At 43.9% G+C, this 27728-nt stretch overlaps 1 protein-coding gene across 1 annotated transcript in view; it reads right to left on the bottom strand.

The window, feature by feature from the left end:
• Window positions 1-26542, bottom strand: part of PARD3B (par-3 family cell polarity regulator beta) — a gene marked incomplete at its 5' end in the record, with an annotated part of 453865 nt that extends 427323 nt beyond the window's left edge. The window contains 4 exons of the mRNA XM_015415996.1: window positions 20583-20711; window positions 21684-21823; window positions 22807-23165; window positions 26364-26542. Coding sequence (XP_015271482.1) covers window positions 20583-20711; window positions 21684-21823; window positions 22807-23165; window positions 26364-26542 — 807 coding nt within the window. The remainder of the gene's footprint in view (window positions 1-20582; window positions 20712-21683; window positions 21824-22806; window positions 23166-26363) is intronic.
• Between the last annotated feature and the right edge of the window lie 1186 nt (window positions 26543-27728).

Here is a 27728-nt window from a genome sequence, read left to right as displayed (position 1 = left end):
AAGATTATGCATGGGATAGAGCAGGTAGAGAAAGAGGTACTTTTTTCCCTTTCTCACAATACAAGGACTCGTGGGCACTCAATGAAATTGCTGAGTGGTCGGGTTAGAATGGATAAAAGGAAGTACTTCTTCACCCAAAGAGTGATTAACACATGGAATTCACTGCCACAGGAAGTGGTGGCGGCTACAAGCATGGACGGCTTCAAAAGGGAATTAGATAAGCATATGGAGCAGAGGTCCATCAGTGGCTATTAGCCACAAGGTATAGATAGGGACTCTGGGGCAAGTGATGCTTGGGGGGGGGGTCAATAGTGGGAGGGCTTCTAATGTCCTGGCCCCACTGGTGGACCTCCTGATGGCACCTGGTATTTCTGGCCACTGTGTGACACAGAGTGTTGGACTGGATGGGCCTTTGGCCTGATCCAACATTGGCGTCTCTTATGTTCTTATGAACCAAAACTACTAAAAATAGTAGAAATTTTAATAAATATACTGTGCCATCATAAGCAGAGTTACATCCTCTTAAGTCATTTGAAGTCAATGAGCTTAGAGGGGTTTATTTATTTACTTAACACATTTATTAACCAACTTTCTACCTTGCGGAACTCAAGGTGGCTTACAAAATATATAAAACAACGGTAATAAAAAAACAAATAAAAGGACACAATTATAGCTTAGGATGAAGCTATTAAAAACTGGTTGAAATCAAATTTTCCTCCCTTTGCATACTTCAAGTTTTCACAGATTTAAAAAATGTAGGATACAAGTGGGAACCCACAAGAACTTGTGCGAAACCACTCATTTCCTCCCCCCCCCCACTAGGCCCAGAATCTCTCCCCTTTTCCTGCTTCCTTCTCTCTTTCTAGGGATGCCATCTCCTGGGTAGGGCCTGGAGATCTCCTGGAATCACAGCTACAGAGATCAGGTCCCCCTTCAGGTGGGGATGGAGCTTTGGGAGGACAGCAACCTCAGCAGGGTATAATATATCCACCCTCCAAAGCAGATATTTTCTCAAAGGGAAACCAATCTCTGTCATCTGGAGAGTACTTGTAATTAGGGATGGGCAAGAACCGAATTATGAACTAAAATTTGGCCCAGTTTCTGCCCTTATGAGCCCCCACAAACCTCTCAGGGTTCATCTCTTTGAATGCCTTCTACAAGCTGTGCTGCTGCAAAAACCATTTAGGGATCCCTTAAAATGGTTTTTGCAAACTGCACCACTGCAACAGCACAACTCACAAATGAACCAAGAAGGCATTTAAATGCCTTCTCAGTTGACTTGCTGAGCCATGCTGCAGTGATGGTGGGACTCAGCAAGTCAAGTGGAAAGGCATTTACATGCTTTCTCAGTTCACTTGGGAGTCGTGCTGCCACCTGGCATGACTCAGCGAGTCAACTGAGAAGGCATTTAAAGGTCCCCTTTAAATGTCAGCCTTTCAGCAATCCCTCTCACTCCCCCCCTCCCGCATAGAAGCAGAGAAAAGTGAAATGGATCACTGAAATGGCTTGCAAAAGCCATTTAAAGGGGGCATTCCCTTTAAATGGCTTTTGCAAATGGGTGCTGTGCAGGAGTGGAGTCCAAATGGCGAATTCACCTGGAAGTGATGAATTTGCCGCTTGGACTCCACTTCCATGTGGCACCTGCTTGCAAAACACATTTAAAAGGAATATTCCCTTCCTTTTAAATGGGTTTTGGAAGGTTCCCCCACCACCACCATTCTCCTGGTATCAGGGAGTTGCTGTCAGCAGAAAGGAAGGAGCTCTTCCCCTCTTCCTTTCTGCTTGCCTCAAGGAGCTACCACCAGAGAAAGGGAGGGGGGCTGGAAAGGGCCCTGCCTCATCCACCTGCCTTTTACTCACTAAAACCCAACCTAGAATACCTTGGTTGCCTAGCAACAGTCACTGATGGAATCTGTTGCTTAAAGCTACAGCATTCCTTTTTTTTTTCTTTTTTCAATTTTCAGGCTTTTAAAACACATCATTTAAAAAAAAGTTTTCAGATTTTTCTGCAAACCTGGATACCTTTTCAGGTTTGTAGAAAGATCTGTCTTGCCTGTTCACAGCTCCAATCATCAGATTTAAGTAACCAAAGATTTGGCCGACATCGTTATTAGAATTTAAGATTAAATTTAGTAATTGGGTATGAATGCTTACTTGAATCAATACTGGTTAAGTTTAAAACAAAACCTGATTTGACTTCTGTTAATAAAACAAAGCTCTGATATGAATATTTTTGCTCTCCTGGCAGCAACCAGCATGTCTATTTATCAAAAGGCTGAAATAATTCAAGAAAGCCCTATGGCACTGTTAATTTTACTTATTCATATAAGAGAAGATCATAAAATAAATTCAAAAACATTCTAATTTTGGAACCTCTGGAGGACAGTGTTGTGAGTACAGCAATGGAAAAGTAATAATCAGTAAACAATTTCCAGTCGGCAAGAGCTCAAAAACACGAACTTTAGGGAAATGCTCTATAATGCTACTAACATCAAAACATCATTAGAGCCAACTTGGTGTAGTGGCTAAAGTACTGAATCAGGATTTGGGAGACCCAGGCACAAATTTCCACTGTGTCACAAAATTCACTGGGCAACCTTGAGTCAGTCAGATCCCTTCTCTCAGCCTAACCTCCTCAAAGGGTGGTGGCTGTGAGGAGAAAATGGAGGAAGGGAGACCAATGTATGCTTCCCTGAGCTCCTGGAAGGAAGGGTATCTCTCCCTTATATATAAAGCCATAGTGGGCTCCAACGTTCCAAAATGCACACCTTTAGTGTTTGGCCGCAAGAACTGTCAGTCAGAAGACGCTGGCTGGGTTGACTGGCTGCTTTGTGCAGTCCCGCCCAGCGTTTCAAGGTCTTTTGCATATGGAAGCTGATTCGACTTCACTCCGTTCCACACCTCAAACTCCCCCCCCGCAAGGCAGTTGGAATTGCCAGTTGCATGTGGAACCTACTGTATTCTGAGGTAAAATATGTCCTCACTCACAACACATCACTTCCCCTTCAAAAGAAACAAACCCAATAACACAATCATGCCACATCACAAAGAAGACAGATCACACCACAAGCAGAATACCACAAGGCAAAAAAAGATAGGAAAAGGTTCCAGCAGTCACCCCATTACTGCCACAGAGAGCGCTTCAGAGGATGGTGTGCAGGTCCCAGGTTCATGTTTTAAAAGCTGCCTGGGGGATTATGGACCATTCACACACTTTCAACCTTAACATACCTCATAGGGTAGTTGTGCGGATCATACGGGGGGGAGGATACTGATGTCAGCTGCTTTGGTTCCCACTACAGGGAAAGACTGCCCTTTCCCTAGGCAGAGGCTGAGGGGGGGATGTAAACCTAAAGACAGACAGGCAGATAAAGGTAGGCTGATGGTTGCCTGGAAAGGACATAGGGTTCCCAACTCCAGGTTGGAAACTTCCAGGATATTTTAGGAATGCAGCCTGCTGTGGATGGGGTCTGAGGAGGAGGAGGAAGAGGGGGACCTCAGACAGATACAATGCCATACTCCCCACCCTCCAAACAAGCTGTTGCCAATCTCCAGGTGACAGCCGGAGAGCTCTTAAAGCTCTGGTGCTAATTCAAAGTGTTGCAATGTATCGACAGAGGAGTGTTTTGGAAAATCTTTAGGAATAAAGGTAGGCTGATGGTTGCCTGGAAAGGACATAGGGTTGCCAACTCCAGGTTGGAAACTTCCAGGATACTTTAGGGATGCAGCCTTCTGTGGGTGGGGTCTGAGGAGGAGGAGGAAGAGGGGGACCTCAGACAGATACAATACCATACTCCCAACTCTCCGGCTGCTTTGGAGGGTAGACCCTATGACATTATGCCTGCTGAGTCCTTCCGCCCCCCCGCCCATGCTGCCTCTCTACAGAATCCACCCCCCAAATCTCCAGGAGGTACTTTACCTCCTTCCAGCCTATGCATTCATTACAAATCACATCTTTCTAGATCTCGTTGTATTGCTTTCACAACGGGCTTTACTGCTAGTACTAAAATAAATAAATAAATATAACCAGAATACGTTTCAAGATTTTTATAACGCTGTGTTGTAGCATTACACCACAAATATCAGCGACAAACTGTGACAAAACCCATTCAGACTGTTTTGTTCCTACATGGAGGGAGGGGTCATGGCTCAGTGGAAGAGCTTGCAGTTGCCAAGCAGTCTCAGGATCAATCCCCAGGCTCCCAATTGGGAGGTGATGTCAAAGACCTCTACCAGAGACCCTGGAGAGCTGCTGCCAGTCTGAGTAGATAATACCAACCTTGATGCACCAATGGGTCCAATTCAGTATATGGCAGCTTCATGTGTTCAAGACTTGCAGTAAGAAGGGTAATCTATATTTTTTCCCATTTCCCCCATGTTGCCAGCACTGGCTTCCTTCACAGCTCTTCTTTCCCCTTCTGCTACCCTCCCAGCTCTGGGTCCCCTCTCCTCATCTCCCCCCATGTGGCCAGCTCTGGCTTCCCTCTTCTTATGCCTGCCACAAGTGTTTACATGCCATTCTGGATTTTTATGGTAACTCAAAATACAACCCAAGCTACGGTGGATTTTTTTTTCTTTTTGCAACATCAGTACATGCACAGATTATCATTTGAAGAGGGGGTTGAGGTCCTTATCACCAAATTAAGTTCCTAGTTAAATGTCAGGTATTAGGGGGTTTCCCTGCATTTGCAGAACCCTACACTGGAGCTATGGCTGGCCATGTTGCAGAGATCTGCCTATCTGCACAAAGGACAGCCATTTGGCTGTGAGATATAGGGATCTTCAGTGTGATTGCATAACGTGGTGATGGGAACAAAATGTTAACAGAAAAGTTACATGTGCAACAAAATCGCGGCAGTATGAGGGGAGAACCCATACCTAAGGGAGTTCTGTTTTCTATGAATGAAACAGCAGAGATAAGAACACCAAATATTTATTAGGAAGAGACAAAAGCATTGGATTATGTATAATTCACATATTTTTATTTCTCACAAGATTCACAGGAGCCGCTCCAAACTCTCTCACTACTAAGTAACTATACGCAGTTCTGCTTCTGCGTCTAACACATTTTTCCAAAATTACACTTCACCTCTACTAATATGCGGCTACCACATTTTTATTTAAATCTGTGCTGTGCAAGAATCTATGCATACTCATGAGTGTTACAGCTACATTTTGTATTTCCAAAGAGATCAATTTTGTTTTCTATTTCACAGAATATCTCTGCAATTCTGACATGATTAGTAATCAAGAAATTTCCTCCATTACCAATTATCAAAGAAAAACTGCCACTGAAACTGAACTCATGTGAGAGGGGGGAAATTAAGCGAAACCATAACACACACACACACACACACACACACACACACACACACTCAGCCCAGAATTAGGAAACAATCTGAAGTATTAGGAATGCTGCGGAATTCCACAGCTCCGTGGTTTTGACATGAAAATCCTCATTTCATTTGTGTTTCTCCCTTGTGTGAATTGACCCTATGAGCAAGAACTTAAAAACAGCCCTGCTGGATGAGACCAGAAATCTGTCTAGTCCAACACCCCGTCTTACACAGTGGGCAACCAGTTTCTCTGTAGTGCCAACAACAGGGCAGAGGAGTCCGAGACCTTCACCTGATGCGGTCTCCTGGTACTGGGATTCAAAGGTTTACTGCCTCTGAATTTCCTTTTAGTCACCAGGACTAGTAGATACTTATAGATCTCTCCTCCAAGAATCTGCCTAATCCCTTTTTAAAGCTGTCTATGCCTGTGGCTATCAGTACATCCTCTGGCAGTGAATTCCACACTTCAATCACTTGTGTAAAGAACTCTTTCCTTTTGTCCATCCTGAATCTGATGCCCACCCATTTCATTGAATGCCCTCAATGAGAGCCAGTTTGGTGTAGTGGTTAAGTGCACGGACTCTAATCTGGGAGAACCGGGTTTGATTCCCCACTCCTCCACTTGCACCTGGCTGGATGACCGTGGGCAAGCCGTAGTTCTGATAAGAGCTGTCCTTGAAAAAGAGCAGTTTCTGTCAAGAGCTCTCTCAGCCCCACCTACCTCACAGGGTGTCTGTTGTGGGGAAGGGAAGGGAAAGGAGTTTGTAAGCCGCTCTGAGACACCTTTGGGTAGTGAAGGGCGGGGTATAAATCCAATCTCTTCTTCTCCAAATTATAGTTTTTTGGGAGGGAGAAAAATTCTCTCTGTCCACTCTCCTCCTGTGCATAATTTTATAAATGTGTATCTCACTCTCACACACACACCCTTAGTTGTCTCTTTTCTGAACTGAAAAGACTCTTCAGCCTTTTCTCATAGAACAGGTGCTCCCACCCCTTAACCATCGTGGTTGAGGTCTCCTGTACTTTTTCCAGCTCTGCAATGATTTTTTTTTAGATACAGTGACCAGAACTTCACACAGTATTCCAACTGACACCACATCATAGATCTATACAGGTACACTATAATATTAGCCTTTTTTTTCTTCAGTCCTTTTCCTAATAATCCCCAGTATAGAGTTTGCCTTTTTCACTGCTGCAGAACACTTTATTATTGCACCACTTCCTGTTTCCTGATATTGTAATATCCAGGGGTCATTTCATAGAAAAAGGGCTAGGGGAACTCATTAGCATAACTCATTAGCATATGCCACAACCCCTGATATCACCAGAAGTGTGTCATAAGACCACACCCCCTGACATCACCGGAAATGTGTCATAAGGCCACATGCCCCGCCCCCAACGGTCCCAGCTGCCACCGCCGGCCTTGCAGCTCCACTGCCAAGCCCCATGAGGGGCCCGGCGATGGACCTGCAAGGCCGGCGGGAGTGCAAGGAAGCCCCGCGAAGGCCCTCCCTAGCTCCAGGCAGGCAGGGGTGGGGAGAAGCAGGGAGGAAGCAACTTACCCTCCCTCTTCTCCTGCCTCCTCCTGGCTGAATGAGGGCTGGATCACCCCCCCAGACCTCACCCGGTGGAACTCAGTTCCCCCACGTCCCCCCCCCCCAGAAATGACCTCTGGTAATATCCCATTAAAATATTTTCAGTTAGGTATAAACAGCAATTAAAGAAAATGGAGGAAAACCAGCAACAAAAAGGTGTGAAACAAAAAAAGCATGCCAGAGATGACATCCAGAATCTGCAAATACATACAAAAAGAACATCCCTAATGAACCCTTTTTTTAATGTAAGCTCAAGTAGGTAAAATGTGCTTTCAGCCCGGTCTATGTTAAGAACTCTTAAATAAAATTTTAAAAAGCCTTGTCCCATCCCATAAATTCCTCTCTGTCCAGCTGATGTTAATGTATGCTCAGTCTTGTCTCAATCCTTTCCCTTTCCCGAGACGCCTTTTCAATTAAACCCTGTTATTTAATCTAAGAATGCCAACACTCATTGACCAGGGCACTTTCTATCTGTGGATTTATGATAATCTAATGCACATCTCCCTTGGTACAAAGGCTGTCTTAGTTATGGCCAGAAAAGAACCTTCTCTCTCTCTCTCTCTCTCTCTCTCTCTCTCTCTCTCTCTCACACACACACACACACACACCCCCACACACACACACACACACACACACACACAATCTTGCTGAAGTCAGGAAAGAAACAGCATTTATTTCACATAGTGAGAGAGACCTTTCACTAACTGTCGGATGTCCTTGACCAGCGTACACCATCGTGGCCTCTCCAGTGTGTGCAGCCTGCCCCCTCGCCCGACTGCTCAGTTCAGATAAGAAGAGTGTACTCCCCCGAGTGCCATTCAAAGCTGAGAGCAAGAGGCAATGGACATAGAGGGGATCGTTTTCAAAGGCTTATGAATTTACATTTTGGCGGAGTCCTTTTCAAAGATTAAAAGACCACCACCTTGGTGCCACATAGCCATTATCGTACAGAAACATTTGAAAAAAATCAGATACTTTCCCATTTATATTTGTTCTTTTATTATCTTTCTAATAAGAACCAGAACAACACAAACAAAATGTTGACAACACAACACAGCATACAAAACTTAAAGCACTGCACTGATATTGGCAAGCAAGTCTCACACATACACACAAAAATCTATGTTAGCCTCCAGATATGGTCCGCATTGCATTTAGCAGCAACTGAATTACCCAATGGTAGTGTTTCTCACACAAAGGCTTATAAAACCTGAGATATAGGAATGAGAGCCAGTTTGGTGTAGTCGCTAAGTGTGCGGACTCTAATCTGGGAGAGCCGGGTTTGATTCCCCACTCCTCCACTTGCACCTGCTGATGTGACCTTGGGTCAGTCACAAGCTCTGGCACAGTTGTTCCTGAAAGAGCAGTTTGTGTCAGAGCTCTCTCAGCCCCACCCACCTCACAGGTGCAGTCGACTGCAGTCCAGCTTTGAAAATAAGTTTGGTAGTAACTTTAGTCCCAAAGATGGCAACTGCCCTAATCTGGATGTATTTCATGCCTAAGGGCTGGAGCCAGGTTAGAATACATTTATGGTCTCATTCCACCTTTGTAACAACCCCAGAGAGGTGGGTTAGATTGAGAGATCCCGACTTGCCAAAGGCCACACACTAGCAAGCTTTACAGCTGCAGAACAGCCTTTAATTAGAACCTCCACTACCCTGACTGCACTGGACAACTCTTCTCAAACCAAAATACTTTGATATAATTACACTGGGCTGTGCCTTGTCAGCCTCAAGAACATCTAGCACTCAAGTTGTTCTCTGTGTCAAGGTTAGCAAATACAGCAAATATTTACATAGCTGTGAGTTGTTTATTTCATTAAAAAAACTGGAATGCTTTAAACAAACGCTCAGTTTAATCTGCAGAGAAACATGTGCATTCCAGTCGTCTTTCCTTTCTAGGTCTTTCTACAGTCATACACTCTCGCTCCGAGTTTGAGATCTCTCAGAAGAGAAAACTCTTAATGGTGACACTAGATAATGTGTTCATATGCAGAAGTGCACAGAACATGCAATACACAAGCAATATTTATGCACCCTTATGGGTTTATTCAAATCTGTATCATGAGTACACACTCTGACTGGGATGGCCCAGGCTAGCCTGATTTCATTCATTCATTCATGCATGCATGCGTGCGCGCATGCATGCATTTGATTTATAGCCTGCACCCCCTCCTCAACAGAGGACTTGGGGTGGTTCACAGCATAAAAAATCTAGCATAATAAAACCTATAAATGCAAATAAATACTATAAAACAGATTCCAGTTAAAATACAACCAGTCATCAGCTCTGGAAACAAATCTGGACAGCCAGTCAGCTTGCCCATACTTTTTGTTAATTAAATGACACACAAAACAAGGCAGACTTGCATGCCCTACAGAATCCTAATAGATCCTGAAGGGCACGAACCTCCTCTGGGAGCTCGTTCCAGAGGGTGGGGCAGTCACCGAGAAGGCCCTTGCCCTAGTGCATGGGTGTCAAACATATGTCCCGGATAATGGCCTGCGAGCAGTTGGTGTGAGGGAGGAAAAGCAAGAGGTTGCCCGGGGGGAGGGGATGGGCAAGTTGGCACATGCAGTGAGGTGTGTGTGGTCAAAGCTGTCAAGAAATAGAAAGGAAATTGCTAGGGGGCAGGACCATGAGGCTGAGATAAAATAGTGTGGGTGAATGGCAGTGAAGGTGGAGAAAGAGGAGATGTGGTGTTTTTCCCCCTCCCGCTGCCTTCGACTGCAGTTCAGCGAGGACTGGTGAAGCTACTACATGGAGGGGCAGAGCTGTGTGGCCAGTGCTGCCACCACTGCACCAAACAGCGACTGTGAGGGGAGTTGAGAAGAGCAGGCGTGCAGAGCAGCAGTTTGCCAACAAAAGGATGGGGCCAGCAAGGGACAGAGGAGGAGGGCCAGCAGGTGGTTTGGGAGACAACTCGGCTTTCTTGTGCATGCCGCTCTGAGGGGAAAGGCGTCCTGGATTCGGAAGCAAGTGGAGGAGCAAAGGAGAAAAGGGAAACTGCTGTCACCGACGCACGTATGAACAGCCACAGAGCCGGGAGGTGGAGTGAGTGTCAGGGCAGGTGGGAGACATGAAGGAAAAGGGGTCATGGGATTCCTTGGAGGTTTCAGGAACAGCCTCTCTGTCAGATCTTCTCCTCAGTCCTGCTGCTTCTGTGGGAAATGCAGGAGGGATGATAACTGGCGGGGGGGGGGGATCTGTGAGAGCCAGATTCGGACACCACCACCACCACCCTGAGCCAGGAACCTGTTGTCTGGGTCACCCGGAGTTGGTCGCTCAGCCTGGACCACCTCACAGGATTGGTGGGGGGGGGAATGGGGCAGTGGAGGGGGAAGTCTGGTGTGCCTCCCCAAGATCCTCAGAGGTAGGATGGGAGAAGAGAGGAAACAAACAGCGAGAAATGGATCATAGCTGTGCTCTGCTGCTGAGGCTGGGCATATGGGGGAGTGTGCTGAAAAACTACCTTTTTGTCCTGGAACATGCTAGGCACAGGGTGGGTCAGCTGAGCTGCAGCACGAGCAAGACAATGTGTAGACACAACTGGCGGAGCGTGGTCAGAGTCCAGCTCCCAGGTCAAACACGGAGTAAGCAATTTGGCAGCAAGAAAGGGTTCGGAGGCCAATCCAGAAGTCAAGAGTCCAGACACAGTCCAAAGAGTCAAAGTCACAAGGCAGAGTCAGTGGCGGTGAGGTCAGGAGTAAGAGGACACTTTGCTTCCACAGTCTTGCAGCTGGATTGCATCATGCAGGTACATGCACGCCCATCCTCACAGTCTGGATCCAGGTGTCTCTGGGCTGCTAATCACACACGCCTCCTTCTTTCCAGCACCTCATGTTGAACCTTCCTCCATCTATGTTCCAATGGTTCTGGAGATGGGGGAGGCAAAGTGGGTGGCGGGATGCTTCCTGATTCTGAGACATGGGGCTGGACAGCCGGGATGCTGCTATCGGACTGCAAATCATTATTTGGCAGGGCAGAAGTGGCTTTCTGTAGCAGGCTGTCCGTAACTGGCTGCAAGCTAGGACCTCCTTCACATGCCCATTCCTCTTCTGAAGAGTCCTCTGCCTCTTCAGGGTTAAAAGTGCCCAGCTGACCCAGGACACTTAGCTACTCACAAGGAAGATGACTCTTCTCCTAAAAGTGTTCTATATACAAAAGTAACTAATTTGTATGGAAATGTAAGGGGGGCCTTTTATGGTATCCCTTGGGGGGGGAACCTAGTCCTGCATATGATTAAATAGATTCATTGGCGCTCCTAGGAATCAATTGCTTTTGTTTGTATTTTGAATAAAAAATAATACTGTTGAGTTTGCCTGTGTCATTTATACAGTTTATATCTCCTGTACCTGGCATTACATTTTATGGCACACAGGACCTGTACCTGGCATTACATTTACTTATGGCACAAAGTAAAATCTATGACAGATCCAGTCCTCATCACAAATGAGCTTGACACCTCTGCCCTAGTGGATGATAAACAGGCTATTGGTGGACCAGGCACCTGCAGTAGGCCCCGTGATGATGACCAAAGAGGGCAAAGGGGGGGTCATATTGGGAGAGGCAGCCATGAAGGTATGAAGGAGTGTTTAGGGTTTTATAGGTTAAAAACAACACCTTGAATTGGCACCAGAAACTAACTAGGAACTAGTGTGGCTGCCTGTCACGCCTGGGGGTGTCCCCTAGCTTTGGAGGGGCGTGTGCCGTGGAGAGAAGCAAGAGCCTCAGATATGGAGGGGTGGGGGAGTTACATCACTCTCAGCCATCCGCTCCTCAGGGTCGACAGACGCATCTGGTTCTCTCTCACCAACAGAGCCAGTCGCCTCCGAAATCCTCCTCTGTTTTCTTTACTTCTCTCCTTTTATCCCCCTCTAGCCTTGAGGTAATCCCTCCCCTTTCCTTTCCCAGTCCCTGATTGGGCTCTTCCTGTCCCTCACCTGTCCTATCAGCCCTATTGGGTGTCGTCCGCTCAGTCCCGCCCTCCTGCACGTTCTGCGTGATCTTGCCCTGAGTTGGCAAGCCCAGGGGAGTGGCCGTTTCTGGGAAGCCCGGGGGAACCTGTCGCCACCGTCGGCAGCGTCTCTGCACTCTCTCCTCCCGGTAAGCCCCGTCTCCTCCCGTCTCCTCTCACACAGGCCTGTCCCCGTCCTCCTGGCCCCGGTCTCTGAGAAGGGAGGGGGGAGATCCCTCCAATGATTCCTGTCTGCTTGCCTACTCCCTGGTCCAGCCGCCAATTGCCGCGCCCCTCCGTGTTCCCGGAACCTCTCTCCCAGGGAACCTCTCTCCCAGGGACACTGCCAAAAGACTGGAGTTATATGAGCCAACCAGGAAGACCAAGTCAGTAATCTGGCTGTGGGATCATCTGTCATTTCCGAAGCATTTTTGTCTTGTCATGTCCCAGAAGGTAAGCAGGGTCGGCCATAGCTGGTACTTGGATAGGCAGCCACCAAGGACTGTGGGGTTGTTATGCAGAGGCAGCCAATTGCAAACTATCTCTGTTTTGGCTGTTGCCTTGAAAACCCCATGGGGTTGCTGTAAGTCATCTGTGACTTGATGGCACTTTCCAACACCATCATAAGTCACAACCTGACATGTAAATGAAACTTAACTGCAAAGTACAGTGCATAACACACCAGACAAGGTCTAAATCCGGACATCATGGTTTAAACTACTGGTAGCATGATCGTCAGACTGCAGGCAGCTCCACTGTGGTTTTATGATAACATCAAATCAAGATGTGAGCCCATGGCTTGAAGTTGGTTTATTAGCCACAGTTATGGCTTCACAAGATGAATGAGCACAAACACCCTGACTTAATCTCTGCTTGTTCACTGCTACTGAAAGGGGAGCGGGTGGCACAGTGGGTATATCCCACTGTCTTAACATCTGAACTGTGTTAGTTCAAGCCCCGCGCTGGTGTGAGCAGCCAGCCTGTTGTCCCCAGCTCATCGTCCACCCAGCGATTCGAAAGCTTCGGCGAGTAGATAAAATGGGAACCACTCCTTCGAGAGGGTGGGCACGCCAACCTCCCTTGTGGGAGGGCGTTAGCTGACGGTCGGACGTCCTGGTCAAGCTTGTAAAAGGCGAAACAGCTTCCCGGCTACGAAAAAGAATGCCTGCAATGGATGTTCCGGCCAGGTGGTGGCAGTGTGGCGATTGACATACAGGTCCTGAGGCCTGGCCAGCAAGCCAGCCATAAAGGAAAATGACGGAGCCAGCCAGAAGACGTCTACACCGGGCAGTGACGGCGTGTGCAATTAAAGTGAATATATGTTGTCTTCCCTATCCCCTACGAACATTGTTAGTCTCTTGTCTATATATGGAGTAATTGTATATCGCTTTGAGCCCACTGGGGAAAGCGATTAATAAATGGAAAGTATTATTATTATTATTACTGCCTCTGGCACAATAAAGGCAACCCGTTCAGTGGCTGCAGGGATGTTGGTGCAGAGAGCAAAGCCAATGAAACCAACCTTTAATGGGGCAAAGTGAGGATTTGAATTCTAATATGTAAACCAGATCCTGGTTTCACAAACAAAACTGTATGTAAAATAAGCCACTGAGGCTTGTTATGTCTGAACTGAGCCAGGGTTTTTAAAAATTATGTTAACTTCTTCCTTTAAAAAAAAAAAAAACACCCTCATTTCAAGAAAAAAATAAATATCAAAGAAAATGAAGCCTCGTCCATGAAAGAAATGCCCTATTTACCTGAAAAGAAGACTCAGTTTTCTCCTAGGAGTACACTCAAGAAAAATGAGGTCATGTTATATTTGCATACAATTTACAGTTAACGCACAGTAATGATTTTCTTTTAAAAACCTCTTTGGCTGTAACCTTTTTAGGGGACTAATCCCATTCAGGGTCATCTTCCTTTTTGGGTTAATATAGTAATCAGATTTAAAGTGAATGATTCAAAGTTCTTCTAAATATCAGGGCGTTGACATACACAGATATATTAGGTATGCACACTGTCATTTCCTAACTCTCGGACAACCCTTATCTTTCTAGTTTTTACTGTTATTGACATGTTCGTCTACAGACCAACTGCTCACATGTATGAGTGTGAGAATATCCACACACATGCATTTACATTTGTGTGTATCTCCAAATCTCTGAACTTGCATTAAAACAATAAAGAACATCGTTCATAGTTTATGCCCTGTGGATGTTTACAGCTGCAGCCCAGCATGGGTTAAACAACAAGAGTTTCCAATTAACCTACTTGCTTATTTTGCCATACTGAAGAAAATTGGATTTTTAAAAGTATGGAATCATGATTAATCCTTCCTAGAGAACAGTACATAAGAGAAGGAGGGACAGGAATGATCAAACCTTTTTAATAACTTTCTGAATCAGGTAGAACAGTAGCCTGACTCCATGTTTTTGGTTTACTTTTAAAGCAGTCAGAAAATACAAACCAGATCACCGGCAGCTAGCTCCCCCCTCCCCTAATCGTTAAACAGCCTTCAGAGAAGTCAACACAGTATTTACTACATAGCTTAAAACCCAAATGTACCTTATAAAATATACTAATCACAGGGCAGCCTGTAGAGTCGGGTAATTAAGCAAATCAAGATAATCCCCCGAGTCTTGGAACCAGCTCCTTTCCCCAGCTGTTACATTGTCAACAGCTGGCATGAATTACTAGCAACATTTGGTTAACTGGATAATAAGGTGGACATTCTGTGGTTGGTCCCAATTCTCCTTATCTGCTTCATTAAAGAAACTTCTTAAGATCCTCTTATTCCCTTCTGAAGCAATGACAATATCTCAAAGAGCAGGCTGGGTTTCACTCCAAGAAGAATGTGAAAACAATGCAATTACTCCACTCTTTGATGTTACCTTTTACAGAGTTGCAGTTGACTAAGCCCCAATATCCTGTCTTCCAGTCAACAGGCATTATTTCCTATGCTGCGCCAGGACCAAGAATATTGACAATGATATATGGTAGATTTAAGGTTGCTTCACAGAAAGCTGTCAGATGTTCCAATTTTACTTCATAGTTGGGTTTGTGCCCATCCCTAATCCTGTCTCACATAGTGGCCAACCAGTTCCTCTAGAACAACAGGGCATAGAGGTTGCATTCTGGCTCTGAAAGTTAGAGGTTTAGTGCCTCTGAATGTGAAGGTTCCCCACAGTCACTATGGCTAGTAGCCATTGATAGACTTATCCTCTATGGATCTATCTAATCCCCCTTTAAACCTGTTTACTCCTGTAATGAGTAATGAGTTTTGCTTTTTACAAATTCTTTTGTTCAGCTTTATCTTTTTTCTAAAGACAATAAAAGCTAAAGTGCTTAGATAACATGAGGTGCATGAGATGTCAATGTTTGCAGCTCTGTCTACAACTGAAATGCAAAGGCCCAGAAAAAAATGAAAAAATTCAGAAAAAGGTGTGTGTACTCTCCTCCAGAACATTTTTGTTTTTCAACTGAGACATTAGGAAATTTGAGGGAGCACTGAAAAAAAACAACTCTTCTTAAATGAAATACTTATTTACACAGACAGTTATTAAAATGTGGAATTTGCTGCCAGAGGATGGAGTGATGGGCCAGAGGAATAAACAGCTTCAAAAGGTGATTAGATAGATTCATGGAGGATAGAACATTTGTGTCCACCATAACTACATCCAGGCTACATTACATGTTAGGAGCAAGAATGACATTTTTTTCTACTGTACTCTGTAGCAGGACTACTATTCTACAGCTTTTGCTACAAAAATGGTTTATGAAGTCTTATGAGAGCAAAAGGTAAGGGGTCAATAGAGTATTTAACAAAAACGGGAGTACCACCAGCCAAATAGGTGAAGAGACACTCTGAGACTAGTTAAGTGTTGTAAGATTTTAAACATACTATTAGTATCAAAGTCAACCAAGTCACGGCTTAGCCAATAAGATACAGGATATACTATTAGTATCAAAGTCACGGCTTAGCCAATAAGATACAGGGCAGACTAAAATTATACAGATGTAAAGTGAGCTCCCAAAACTATATTAATTCTAGAGGGGTAATTCCATCAAAAGTCTGCTGCAATAAATACAAAAAGCAGTTCTGTGGCACCTTAAGGCCTCACACATTTATTGAAGTGGGCTCAAACCTACAAAGGCTTACGCTTCAATAAATCTGCTAGTCCTTAAGGTACCCCAAAGTCTCTTTTTTATTCTGTGTACTGTATTAGAATTCACACATCTCCATAGCCATGAGATCCAACCAGCTGTGCTTCATTCTCCCAGGTAGAAAGAAAGCAATTTAACTGAAGGTCAAATCCAAGCTATAAAAATGCCCCTGCTTCTTGGGAACTCAATCAAGCCAGTCAGGAACAATACAGGAGCCACACCAGCCCACACACCTTTGAAAGACGGTTAATCCTTGCTGCAGAGACTAGAATTTAATCACTAGCAGTTTTAATATGTAGAAATTATACACACAGTTACTCCTCCAAACACCATGTCCTTCTCACTTGGGAACACAATGATTTCCAGGACTGTTTCAAAACACAAGGCAGAAAAAGCAAGCTGTAATGTTATCAGACTGTGGGACGAGTGCCAAGAATCAGAAATACCACAAATACTTAGCAGGTTTTCGAAGTATTTCTTCATCAATGGTATTTTCTAGAACAGAACTATTTTGTGTCAAGTATACTAGGAGAACAACTGAGGTACCTGCTATAGTGAAATTGTTACAAAGGTTTATACCTTCTGGTTTATTAAAACTACTCTTCCACAGTTCAGTACGTGGAAGATGACTCCTCATTCCTTGCTAGAAAATGTGACGTGTGTAACACAGACAAATGGTGTATATATGAAAAGGTGCAGAGACGACACCAAAACATTTCAAAATGTGATTCCACACAAGATTCTGACACGCTTTAAATTTGGTTCTATGAATTCTTAAATGAAAAAACACTGCAGTAGTGTGGGTGCAGGAGGAAATAAAGGTACTTTCACTTTAGTTGGGGGAGTTAATAAGTCAAGGAAGGAAAAGAAATATGGAGGTTGGACCCAGAGCATGCCAAACTTTCTTGTATATGTGATTCATGCTCACTTAGAAAGGATAATTTAAACTTCAAGGTTTTAGAGTACACTGAATATTGTCTTGGGTAAGTATTAGCTTTTCTGTATGTTTTTGTTTTTAATTTTTGTATGCACTGCCGTGTGTGCGCTCACGCCTAGAAGTCATGGCGACCTCTGGCAACTCTTACTGGGGCATGGAGGACGTTCAGAAAAGTAGCTTGATAGCCTGCCTCTGCCTCCCAACCCTGGTATTCTTTGCTTGCCAGGGTCGACCCTGCTTAGCTTCCAAGATCTAGCGAGATTGGGCTTGCCTGGGCTACCCAGGGCAGGGCTATTGTTAGGTTTTTTTTTTTGGGGGGGGGGGATAACTCTGATTAGAAGGTATGTAGATGATGATTTTAGTGAGCTCTAGAATCAACTTCTTGGTATATTCTGGACTACAGTGAGGAGCAAGACCACACCATTTTCCTGTATTACTAATCACAATATTCTGTTCATACAAGATACAAAGCTGTCCATTACTTTGTCCAGCACATTACTTTACTACGTAACTATTCTTGCAAAGGCAATTATCCAAAGCAAAGAGAAACAAGGCAACTGAGTTAAAACTTATACATCCTTATCTATATATTATTAGGTCCCCTGGCCCCCACCTGCAGATAGCTAAATCCACGGATCAGGGTCACAGATTTTTCCCTAAGTTTGCTGAAAAATCTGAAATGTTTAAAAAAATACACAGGGGGTTTAGGTCCCCCCAAAAGTAGAATCGCATTCTCCCCAGGTTTGCAGAAAAATCTGAAATGTTTTTAAAAATACACAGGGGGTTTCAGTCTCCCCAAAAGTAGAATAGCATTCTCTGCGCAAGTGCAGAGAACATACTTTTTACCTCAGTGTGGTAGAGCCTGGGAGCCATGGTGGGCCCAGTGACAGCCACAGTGGTTGCGAAGCAGCCCAGGGGCAACACCAGAAAGTGGTTGCCAGAGCATTGGGAGCCGCAACAGCAACAAAAAGGCTTGGGGGCCACAGTAGCAATGAAGCAGGCCAGGAACCAGGCTGGGCAGTCGCTACCAGAGAGCCCAGGGGTGCGGAATCAATGAAGCAGTCTGGGAGCCACACTGGGCCTAGAAACAGCTGCTGGAGAGCCCGGGGGCCATGCCAGGCTCAGTGAAAGAGTAGAGGGAGATGGGATTACCCCCCCCCCGGCGAGACTCTCAGGCCCCCACTTGTAATTACTAAAAATCATGTTGAGACACGTGGACTAGAGTGTGTGCAGGGCTCAGGTCTTCTTTTAATGGTTGTAAGAGCATCCAGTATGGGGTGACATGTCTTGCCCCTAGGGTTGCCAGCTCCAGGTTGAGAAATTCCTGAGGGTCTTGGTTGGTGGAGCCTGGGAAGAGATCTCTAGACCCGACCTAGAGATTGGCAACCATACTTGCCTCAGATAGCTATGGCCACACATACCCACACAGAGCAGGTGAATAACATATTACAAAGATGACATATTATATAATGCATAGTTCTTAAACTTCTATGACAACATTCCATAAAGCCAACAAGGTCAAACTTCACCCCACCAAAGAGGGTAAGCTCAGTGTACTTTACTGCAGTCCAGCTTTATCAGAAGTAGTGCAGGAAACAGTGCCAGAAGCTATGAAAAGATAAGAAGGTCACTCTGCAACAATTAAACCTACTCTAGGACTTCCTGTTGGACGGCTGACGGAAGGTGGGCTCTCACTGGTATTCAAATAAAGTGATAAAAGAAAGCAAAAGGGGGGGGGATGTAGTTAAGTCATGTTAATAAGAGGGTGTAACACTGAACTAAAAACAAGTGCTCAACAAAAGGAAAAGGAAAAGTTCTTGGAGCCAGAAAACCGAGCTAATTTGTTTTCTGCCAAGGGGAGAGAATGAGACAAAGGCAGGAAGCACTGTCCTTCCTTTATCCTACTGAATTCCAAGCTTTACAAAAAAAAATCTCAAGTACACACATCCATCAAGATAACAGGGAGAAGACCAAAGGGGTGACTTTTTTTTCTTTTTCTTTCGAGATGCAGAGTTCTGTTTTGGAAGGTATCCTTTTGTGTATTTATTGGGTGGAAAACGCTTTCACATTAAGGGAGCCTTTAAATTTGCAGAGTCATTCTGCAATAAATACCCATTGTAACGTAATTTTTTAAGATTATTTTTTAATTTAGAAAATATATATGCTGCCTCTCCAGAGAACCTTCTCAAGATGCTGGCACTTAGCTCACTGTTTGCTCCCCACCTTGATACAACTTGGTCCAGACTAAATAGATAGAGGGAGGTGGTATGAAAATAATAAGAGTAGAACTGCTGGGTGGATATCCTGATTGTATAAACAACACTAGCTGGAAAAACAACACTGTCATCAAATGCAGTTAAGGAAAGCAGAGCTTCATGAAGATCAGCAGTTGAAATATATTTTATTATGCACATTCCATAACCAGAGTACTAACAGCTGTAGCTAAATCACTGTCAACCAAAAGGATTTCTAATACTAAACTGCATGGATACTTTATCGCCACCATGCAGACCACAAAACCCAGAGCAATAAAGGCCAGTTCCACCCCACCCACAACTTTAAGAGAGAAAAAACTAAATGTAATTCATTCCAATCACCCTCTGTCTCTTAATACAGTATATCAATTATCCAACTATATCATTGGTCATGTTGACTAAGCCTTTATCACGATGAACATAACATGAACTTAACATAACACGGCACTTAAAAATACTTTCATCACCATCCTAAAACAATTACAGTAAAAGTTTTGTTATTTGGCACTCATGGGGAACAGCAGCTGCTGGTTAATCAGGCGTGCCACATGCTCAGGCTTATTGCTGTGCCCTGCTGCCCACCCGGAGGAATCCACAGCAACCAAACCCTCGACCTATGTTTGTTGGGCTCTTCCCCCCCAGGCATGGAGATATCCTACATGGCAGGCCACCAGGAAGTCCAGGAGCCCCCCAGCAGACCTGGATCCTGACAACTCAAGGAAGGCTGAGAGGGAAAAAGACACCCAAGGATGACATCAGGTGGCACAGCTGGCTGTCAAAATCTGACCATTTGGAAAGGTGGGAGTGGGACACACGCACATCTGAAGATCCAGGAAGGGGAACAATGCATTTACTGTGTTTAGTATTGATATCTCTAAAAACACTTAAATTTAGATCTCTCAGGTCAGCCACTTAGAAGGAGAGGAGGAGGAGGAGAGATTAGATTTATACCCTGCCCTTCACTCGGAGTCTCAGAGCGGCTTACAAACTCCTTTCCCTTCCCCTCCCCACAACAGACACCCTGTGAGGTAGGTGGGGCTGAGAGAGCTCTGACACAAACTGCTCTTTCAAGGACATCTCTTGTCATAACTACAGCTTGCCCAAGGTCATCCAGCAGCTGCAAGTGGAAGAGCGGGGGAATCAAACCCGGTTCTCCCAGATTAGCGTCCGCGCACTTAACCACTACACTGACTTAAACAACTTAGACAAGTTCTCCAGTATATTTTTTTCAAAAATAATATTACATCGATGCCTCCCCTTTTCCCTTGTTTTTCTGTATCCCTATTTTAATTTAAAATAACAATAAGAATTTTAAAAATCTATTAAAAATAATATTACCAGCTCTCGGGGCAGAAAGGTTTCTTCTTGCCGAGCAACAACCAAGCAGACATGCTCTCCTTGCTTTGTGCTCCTCAGGGTAGCTACCAGCTCCTCCTGGGTTCTGCCAGTGATGTCTCTACCATTCACCTAATGGAAACAACAACCAGGAACATAGAATGGGTCCAGACTGAGACATATCCTGTCAGACACATTACCAGGACTACCAGCCTTGATAGCACTGGAAATGGGTGCTGCAATGGGTGCCGCAAATGCAGAAACATCATTTGCTGCTGTGCTCATGTACGGATGGGAGGAGACATTAGAAATACTTGTCAATGCATAGTGGGGGTGGGAAAGGTAACTTAGTGTCTTTGCAAAGGACTGAGAACCTATCTACAGCACCCGGAGTCTTAAACATTATACAGTGGTTGCCAATTTGCTTCTGTGTTCAATCCAAGGCCCTGGTATTAACTTTTACAACCTTTCATAATTGGAGACCCTCACAACAAAGGGACCACCTCCACCCATACGACATTCGTCACTCAAGGCTTTACTTCTAGTTCCATCTATCAGGGCAGTGAGGGCTGGTTTGGGTTCCATCCATCTCCTCTCAAACATGGAGGTGACCTGCTGTATGCTGCAAGGTCGCCTCCATGCTTCAGAGGAGATGGATGGAACCTAATGACAGACTCTCACCATTCCACAATTAAGGATACATCAATCTCAAATTCTGACATATTTATTTCCTTGCTATGTTTTCCCCCACAAGTTGAACCCAAACACATGACAGCCATATAAACTGAGCCTGTTATTCTTTTAATCTATTAAAAATATCTTCATTATTCTGTATGTTAATTTACTTCTCTCTCTCTCTCTCTCTCTGTGATTTCTATTTCCATTTCATTGTATCTGAAGAAGTGTGCATGCACACAAAAGCTCATTCCTTGAATAAAACTTTGTTGGTCTTAAAGGTACCACTGGACTCAAAATTTGTTCTATTGCCTTCCTGATACAGAATTCAGCTAGTAAAAGTCTTGAAGTACATTTGCATAGAATACTATATCAAAATCCACTAAACAACAATTTTGCAATCAAGTGTCAAAGAAAATATTTCCAAACCTCCAGTATTCTATCTCCAGACTGTAAACGGCCATCTTTAATTGCTGCACCCCGTGGTAAAATATTCTTCACAAATATTGGACCAGGGCCATGAACTGAAGAGTCTCTGGTAACTACAGTGAAACCAAGTCCATCAGGACCTATAACAAAAGGCAGGAAAAAGCTGTGAGTCTGGGAGAACAACCAACAGCAAAGATTACATCAAAGATTTATTGTAGGGGTTAAACATTTAGATTACAAAAAGTCTGCATTATATCAGGTGTCATCACTGTGCTCTAATACCTGCTTTATTTTAGTGGTGAATTAAGGTAAGGTTTTCAGCTTCCTTCAAATACCTTGCTAAACCCTTTCTCCTTCTCTCCTTTAAATTATTTTTCTTATCTCCTGATGTGTACATTTTTCTTGTGTAAGGAATGCAGACTCATTTATAATAAAAAATGGCATATTATGAAACAGAAGATCAAAAGGACAGAAATATATCTAAACAATTTACTTCAAATAAACAATGAATGGTATTTGCTACCTTACTAGGAGACTTCAGTATTAGAGGATATACATTTGAATGTATGTTCTAAAACTTTAAATACTTTCCAATATGTCGGTGCCCATACAAGTGTTTTCTTTCTAACCCCCCCTTATATAAATGGGTATAGGGACCATGATGAGATTCATATTTAAAGCACGCACACAAAAAGTTCCCAGAACAGGCACATCAATTTTGATTTCAGTATCTCAGTAATCAAAGCAGTTACTTCTTTGTGTGTTCTCTCCTGTCTTCCTTGAAAAGTGGTGTGGCAATGAACCTGGAATTCAAACTTCAAATGCAGAACGGCATCCTGAACAACTATGCCAACTGTAATTCCAGGAGATCAATGTTCAGCTACCAGGTGCCTCAGAAGTATGGCTATCTATTAATTCCATTTGGCTACTGACGGGCTACTAAGCAGTGATTCATGGTGAAAACGGCCCTTCCACCAAGGTATTATCATCATAGTATCAGGCACAGTGATTTAAGTAACTGTTTGACCCAAACCTGCTATAAGAAATAAATAATGCCTAAAACTGATCATATTATGAAGATGTTACCGATCTTGTAAACCTATGCCTCTCGTTAAACCATTACCTTTCTTGAGGTCTATCCTTATCTTCTTTGCACTTTTCTTACTGCCAAATCCCATCAGTGGAGACAATGATGGTGATGATGGCTTCCTATTGAGTCTTGGAAGATTGGGACTTTTGGCAGCATGTAGCACTGTCCGCACCCCAGTTTCGAGGTTGTTCATTCCACATGTGTCTGCTGCCTTTGTTACTGGCTTGGAATGGATGGGAGGTGGAACCTTTGCCTTTGAAACATGCTCAACACTGTCTGCAGAATATAAAGATGCAATAACGGACTTTTCGTATTGTTCGCGGTTGTATGGAGGAACCACTTCCAAGATTATATTATGTGATTTCATTGCTTGGCGGAAAATATCTTGTGCTCTAGGACAGATGGATAGAGGAAAAATATACACAAATCAGAAAATTCAACCAATGTAAAGGCTGATTATTATAACGAATTCGTTTCGTGGATAGTTTAACAAGTTATAGCCTCGTAAAGTTTGGAATAACTTTCTTAGAAAAGCAGTTCACGAAAAACATATTTCTCACTTTTATAGTTCTTTCAGTATAGAATGTGCTTCATGTGTCAGCTTTTCCCCTCAAAACTTGTGGTGAAAGAGTTAGGATACAGGACTCTGGCTGGGTCAGGACTATGTGAGCTTCATAACCATTCAGGGACTAGAACCTGGGATTATCATGCACCATATCCAATATCATTTCCACTAAATTCCCAATGTGCTACCCCAAAGGATAACTTCCTGATACTCTTCTGATCTCTATTTGTATAAGATGAGAACACTGTGTTCTTCTATCTGTGTTTTTGCCTCTGTGTTGGCTGAAACATACTTCTTTCTCCTGCTCACTTGCACACATAACAGCTCAGAAGAGCGTTCTACTCATGTGGGTCCTGTAACATCTGATGGAGAGCTTGTGCATAGGGGTGTGCAAAAAAAAAAGTTGCCATTTTTTCGGCTTCGGGTATATCAGACCCAAAAAATATTGTTAACTGCCAAATTTCCCCAGTCCAATACCGGTAAAATATCAGGACTGGGGAAATATTCAGTATTGCCAAATATATTTGGGTCTTATATGCCCAACGGGAGGGAAGGGAGGCATGTTAAAATGCCTTCTTTCCCTCCTGAAACCCTTGCACCTTTCCTTGTCAATTTCACTCTCCACCAGTCAGCTGTTAGGTTTAAGCCCAAGGAGAAGGGAAGGCAGAGACAGTGCAGACATGTTTAAACTCGGGGAGGAAAAGAAAGGCATTTAAACATGCATGCACTGAGTCTCCCTTCCCTCCCTGAGTCTCTGCAGCAGTGGAGAGGCTCAGGGAGGAAAGGAGGCATGTTTTCATGTCTTCCCTTCACTTCCCCAGCCAACCTGCTGCAGCGGGCCAGCTAGGAAGCCAAGGGCAGGCATGGAAACATACATGGGCTCCCTGCCTGCCCTTCTCAAACTGACATGTGGCCGCAGCCACAGGGTGGCTGGAGAAGGACAGGCAGAGACAGGGTAGACATGTTTCGGGGAGGGAAAGAAACATGGCTGTGCTCTCTGCCTGCACTTCTCCAACTGCACTGGGGTAGCTGGAGAAGGGAAGGCAGAGAAAAAAGGCTTTCCCTGGTCAGTTTCACTTCCACTTAAATCTAACAGCTGACTGGTGGGGAGTGAAATTGACTAGGAATGCCACAGAAGGGAAGTCAGCATTGGCTATCTGAAAGCCAAAAAAGCCAAATAAATTCAGGAATAAATTCAGGATATTCTATGTGGCTGCCGAAAAGTTTCCTGAATTCACATTCAGTTTAGGAATGCCAAATAAATACTGACAAGGCATTTATTTATTTATTTGGTGCAGGGAAGCCAAATGCACACCCCTACTTGTGCAGTCCCACTATCAATTTAGATTACCAAGGTGCTCACTGTGGCATTGGGGAGTTCTCTTCTCATATATTACTCACATGAGCTCTTCAAACGCACAAGCAAGCATTTACAACCAGCCTTCCACCTCAATCTGTGCTTGTAAACCCAATGTAAACAATGAGTGTGCTTATCTGAACTTCTGCTATAAATTCTCTACTCTTCACAAGGGAAAAAAAATAAAAACTCTCTCTACATAGGAGAGAAATGACTTTATCCAGCACGATTCCTGTGGACAGCCACATGTTTAAATCACAGGTTAAGTTTGTTTTTCTAATGCAATGCAGTAATTTTCCTAAAAGCATCTCTACTAGAAAATTTCAGAATGCTATACTCATGGTCCATTTAACCTCACTCATTTCCTGCCATTTCAGAAACCACTGAGATATTCTTTAAAAAACAACAGTTAATTATGATAAGGATTGTCACTCATAAAACTTTAAGGCTGACAGTGAAGAGACTGAAATTGTTAAAAGATTTTCTGTCCCTTAGCACAATCACCAACCAAAAGGGAGACTGCAAACAAGAAATCAGAAGGAGATTGACACTGGGCAGGGCAGCCACGAAGGAGCTGGAAGAGATTAGGAGTAAGGATGTGTCAATGGTGACCAAGTTCAAGATAAGTCATATTATAGTACTCCCCATTACTATGTATGGGTGTGAAAGTTGGACAATGAAGAAAGCTGACAGGAAGTAGACTCTTTTGACACTTGGTGCTGGAGGAGAAATTTACAAATACTATGGACCGCCACAAAGACAAATAAGAGGGTTCTAGATCAAATCAAGTCTGAACACTCCCTAGAAGCTAGAATGACCAAACTGAGGTCATAGCAGCTTGGTCACACTACAAGAAGACAACAATGCTAGGAAAAGTTGAAGACAGCAGGAAAAGAGGAAGACTAAACATAAAATGGGTTGACTCAATCAAGGAAGCCATGGCCCTCAGTTTGCAAGGCCTGAGCAAGGCTGTGAAGGATAGGAAGTTTTGGAGTTCATTAATTCATAGGGTCACCATTAAGTTGGAAGCAACATGATGACACTTAACGCACATACAAAGTAATTCATTAAAGGAGCCTTAAGCCTGGATGGGATGAGACTTTTCCTGATCATCTTCTCACTATGGGAGGGAACAAGTTCATATCTTCTAGCCCCAATGATTGGCCATTCTGATACCACCTGTGACAGCCCTGGCCGTTCACATATGGACATGATGCTGGGATGTGGTATACAGCAAACGAAATGTAATCTGCCTAAGTCCAAATCATATGGTAATGTCCTGAATGCGGCATTTCACTGCTCAGGTCTATAGATTTAATGCATCTATGCCCCAATATTATATGTGGCCATCCAGTAGGTTTAGAAGCAGAACAGGCACTCACTCCTATCAGTAGGGCCACAGTTGATTAGCTATATGTTTTAACCAACTGGTTAAATCTCCATACATTTGCACGTGACTAAACCAAACTTGCTGCTGTTGCTATAGGATACAAAAACAGGGGGCATCATTTAAAATATCCCCCCCCTTGGGGATGGGGGGAGCCACTTGTGAGATGGTACTGTCATCAGCTCTGAAAAGATAGCTGACTTCAAGGAATTGTTCTGGTTTAACCTGGACTGCATATAATCTTGGCAGTGAAAGCAATAAAAAACAACAGCAAAACTCACTGTGCAAAGGTTTTATCTGCAAGATCTATGTTGTTAATCTTCACGATGCATTCATTCTCATGGAAAAGTCCATCCCGCTTAGACCGGCTATTCTCCTCAATGCCACGGATAAAAAGCCCTAGGATCCTGGAGGTAAAAAACACAAAGTTACGTGGAATTACTTTATCACATAATATAATCTTTATAAATAAAAAATGTGTGTTTGAGGACAACATTATAATGAATTTATTTATTTATATATTTATTTTTATTTGATTTATGCCCCGCCCTCCCCACCAAAGCAGGTTCAGGGCAGCTTACAAAAGATCAATATAAGAACAATTATGACATAAAACTGTATAAAAACAATTCAAAACATAAAGTGCTAGCTGATTGTAAACTAATACATTAGGGACGGCAACAACAGTTACTTTATTCATCAGTTCTCAATCTTTATTGTATATATGCGACTGGCACAGGCTCTAATGGTGGAGTCGGGCACCTCTTTAGTGATGATGGTGGTGGTGGTGATGGTGTTGGTGGCAGCTCCTAGCCGAAGGCCTAATGAAAGAGCTCTGTCTTGCAGGCCCTGCGGAATTGTAAAAGGTCCCGCAAGGCCCTGATCTCTTCTGCGAGCTCATTCCACCAGTATGGAGGCCCTGGCCCTGGTTGTTGACACTCTGATGTCTTTGGGGTCCGGGAGGGTCAATCGATTTTGTGACCCTGAATGCAGAGCTTGCTGGAGTACATATGGGGAAAGGTGGTCCCTCAGGTATCTTGGCCCCTAACCATAAGGGGCTTTAAAGGTAAGAACCAGCACCTTGAAGCGAACTCTGAATGCTACTGGCAGCTGCTATCGGCAGCTTTCCAATAATTCTAGAGATGTAGCCATAGTAGGAATCTAGTGTCACCTTGAAGATTAACAGATTTTAAATCTATATTAAGCTTTTGTGACATAGAACCCACTTCATCAGATTCCATATCTGTGTTATACTGGAATAAAATCTTGTTAAAGTCTTGAATCTCAGTGAAAAAAACAGGCTATAAATGAAGTAAATAAATAAAAATTAAGGTGCACTAGACTCTAATTACCATTACCCGGATAGAGCAAGCTAGCCCAATCTCATCAGATCTTGGAAACTAAGCAAGGTCAGCCCTAGCTAGTACTTGGATGAGAGGCCATCGAGGAAGTTTAGGGTTGCTAAGCAGAGGCAGGCAATGGCAAACCACCTCTGAATGTCACTTACCTTGAAAGCCCTATGGGGTCAGCATAAGTTGGATGCAACTTGACAGCAAAAGAAAATAAAGACTCTTACTTCATTTCCCAGTAAACTGTGTGCATGCACACATACTTTTAAATGACCTCTCCTAAACATATACAAGGCA

This window comes from Gekko japonicus, unplaced genomic scaffold (genome assembly GCF_001447785.1).
Source record: "Gekko japonicus isolate JY-2015 unplaced genomic scaffold, Gekko_japonicus_V1.1 scaffold123, whole genome shotgun sequence".
In the NCBI taxonomy this organism is placed as follows: Eukaryota; Metazoa; Chordata; class Lepidosauria; order Squamata; family Gekkonidae; genus Gekko; species Gekko japonicus.
The sequence above is the reverse complement of the archived record's forward strand: the minus strand, read 5'-3'. Positions and strand labels throughout refer to the sequence as shown.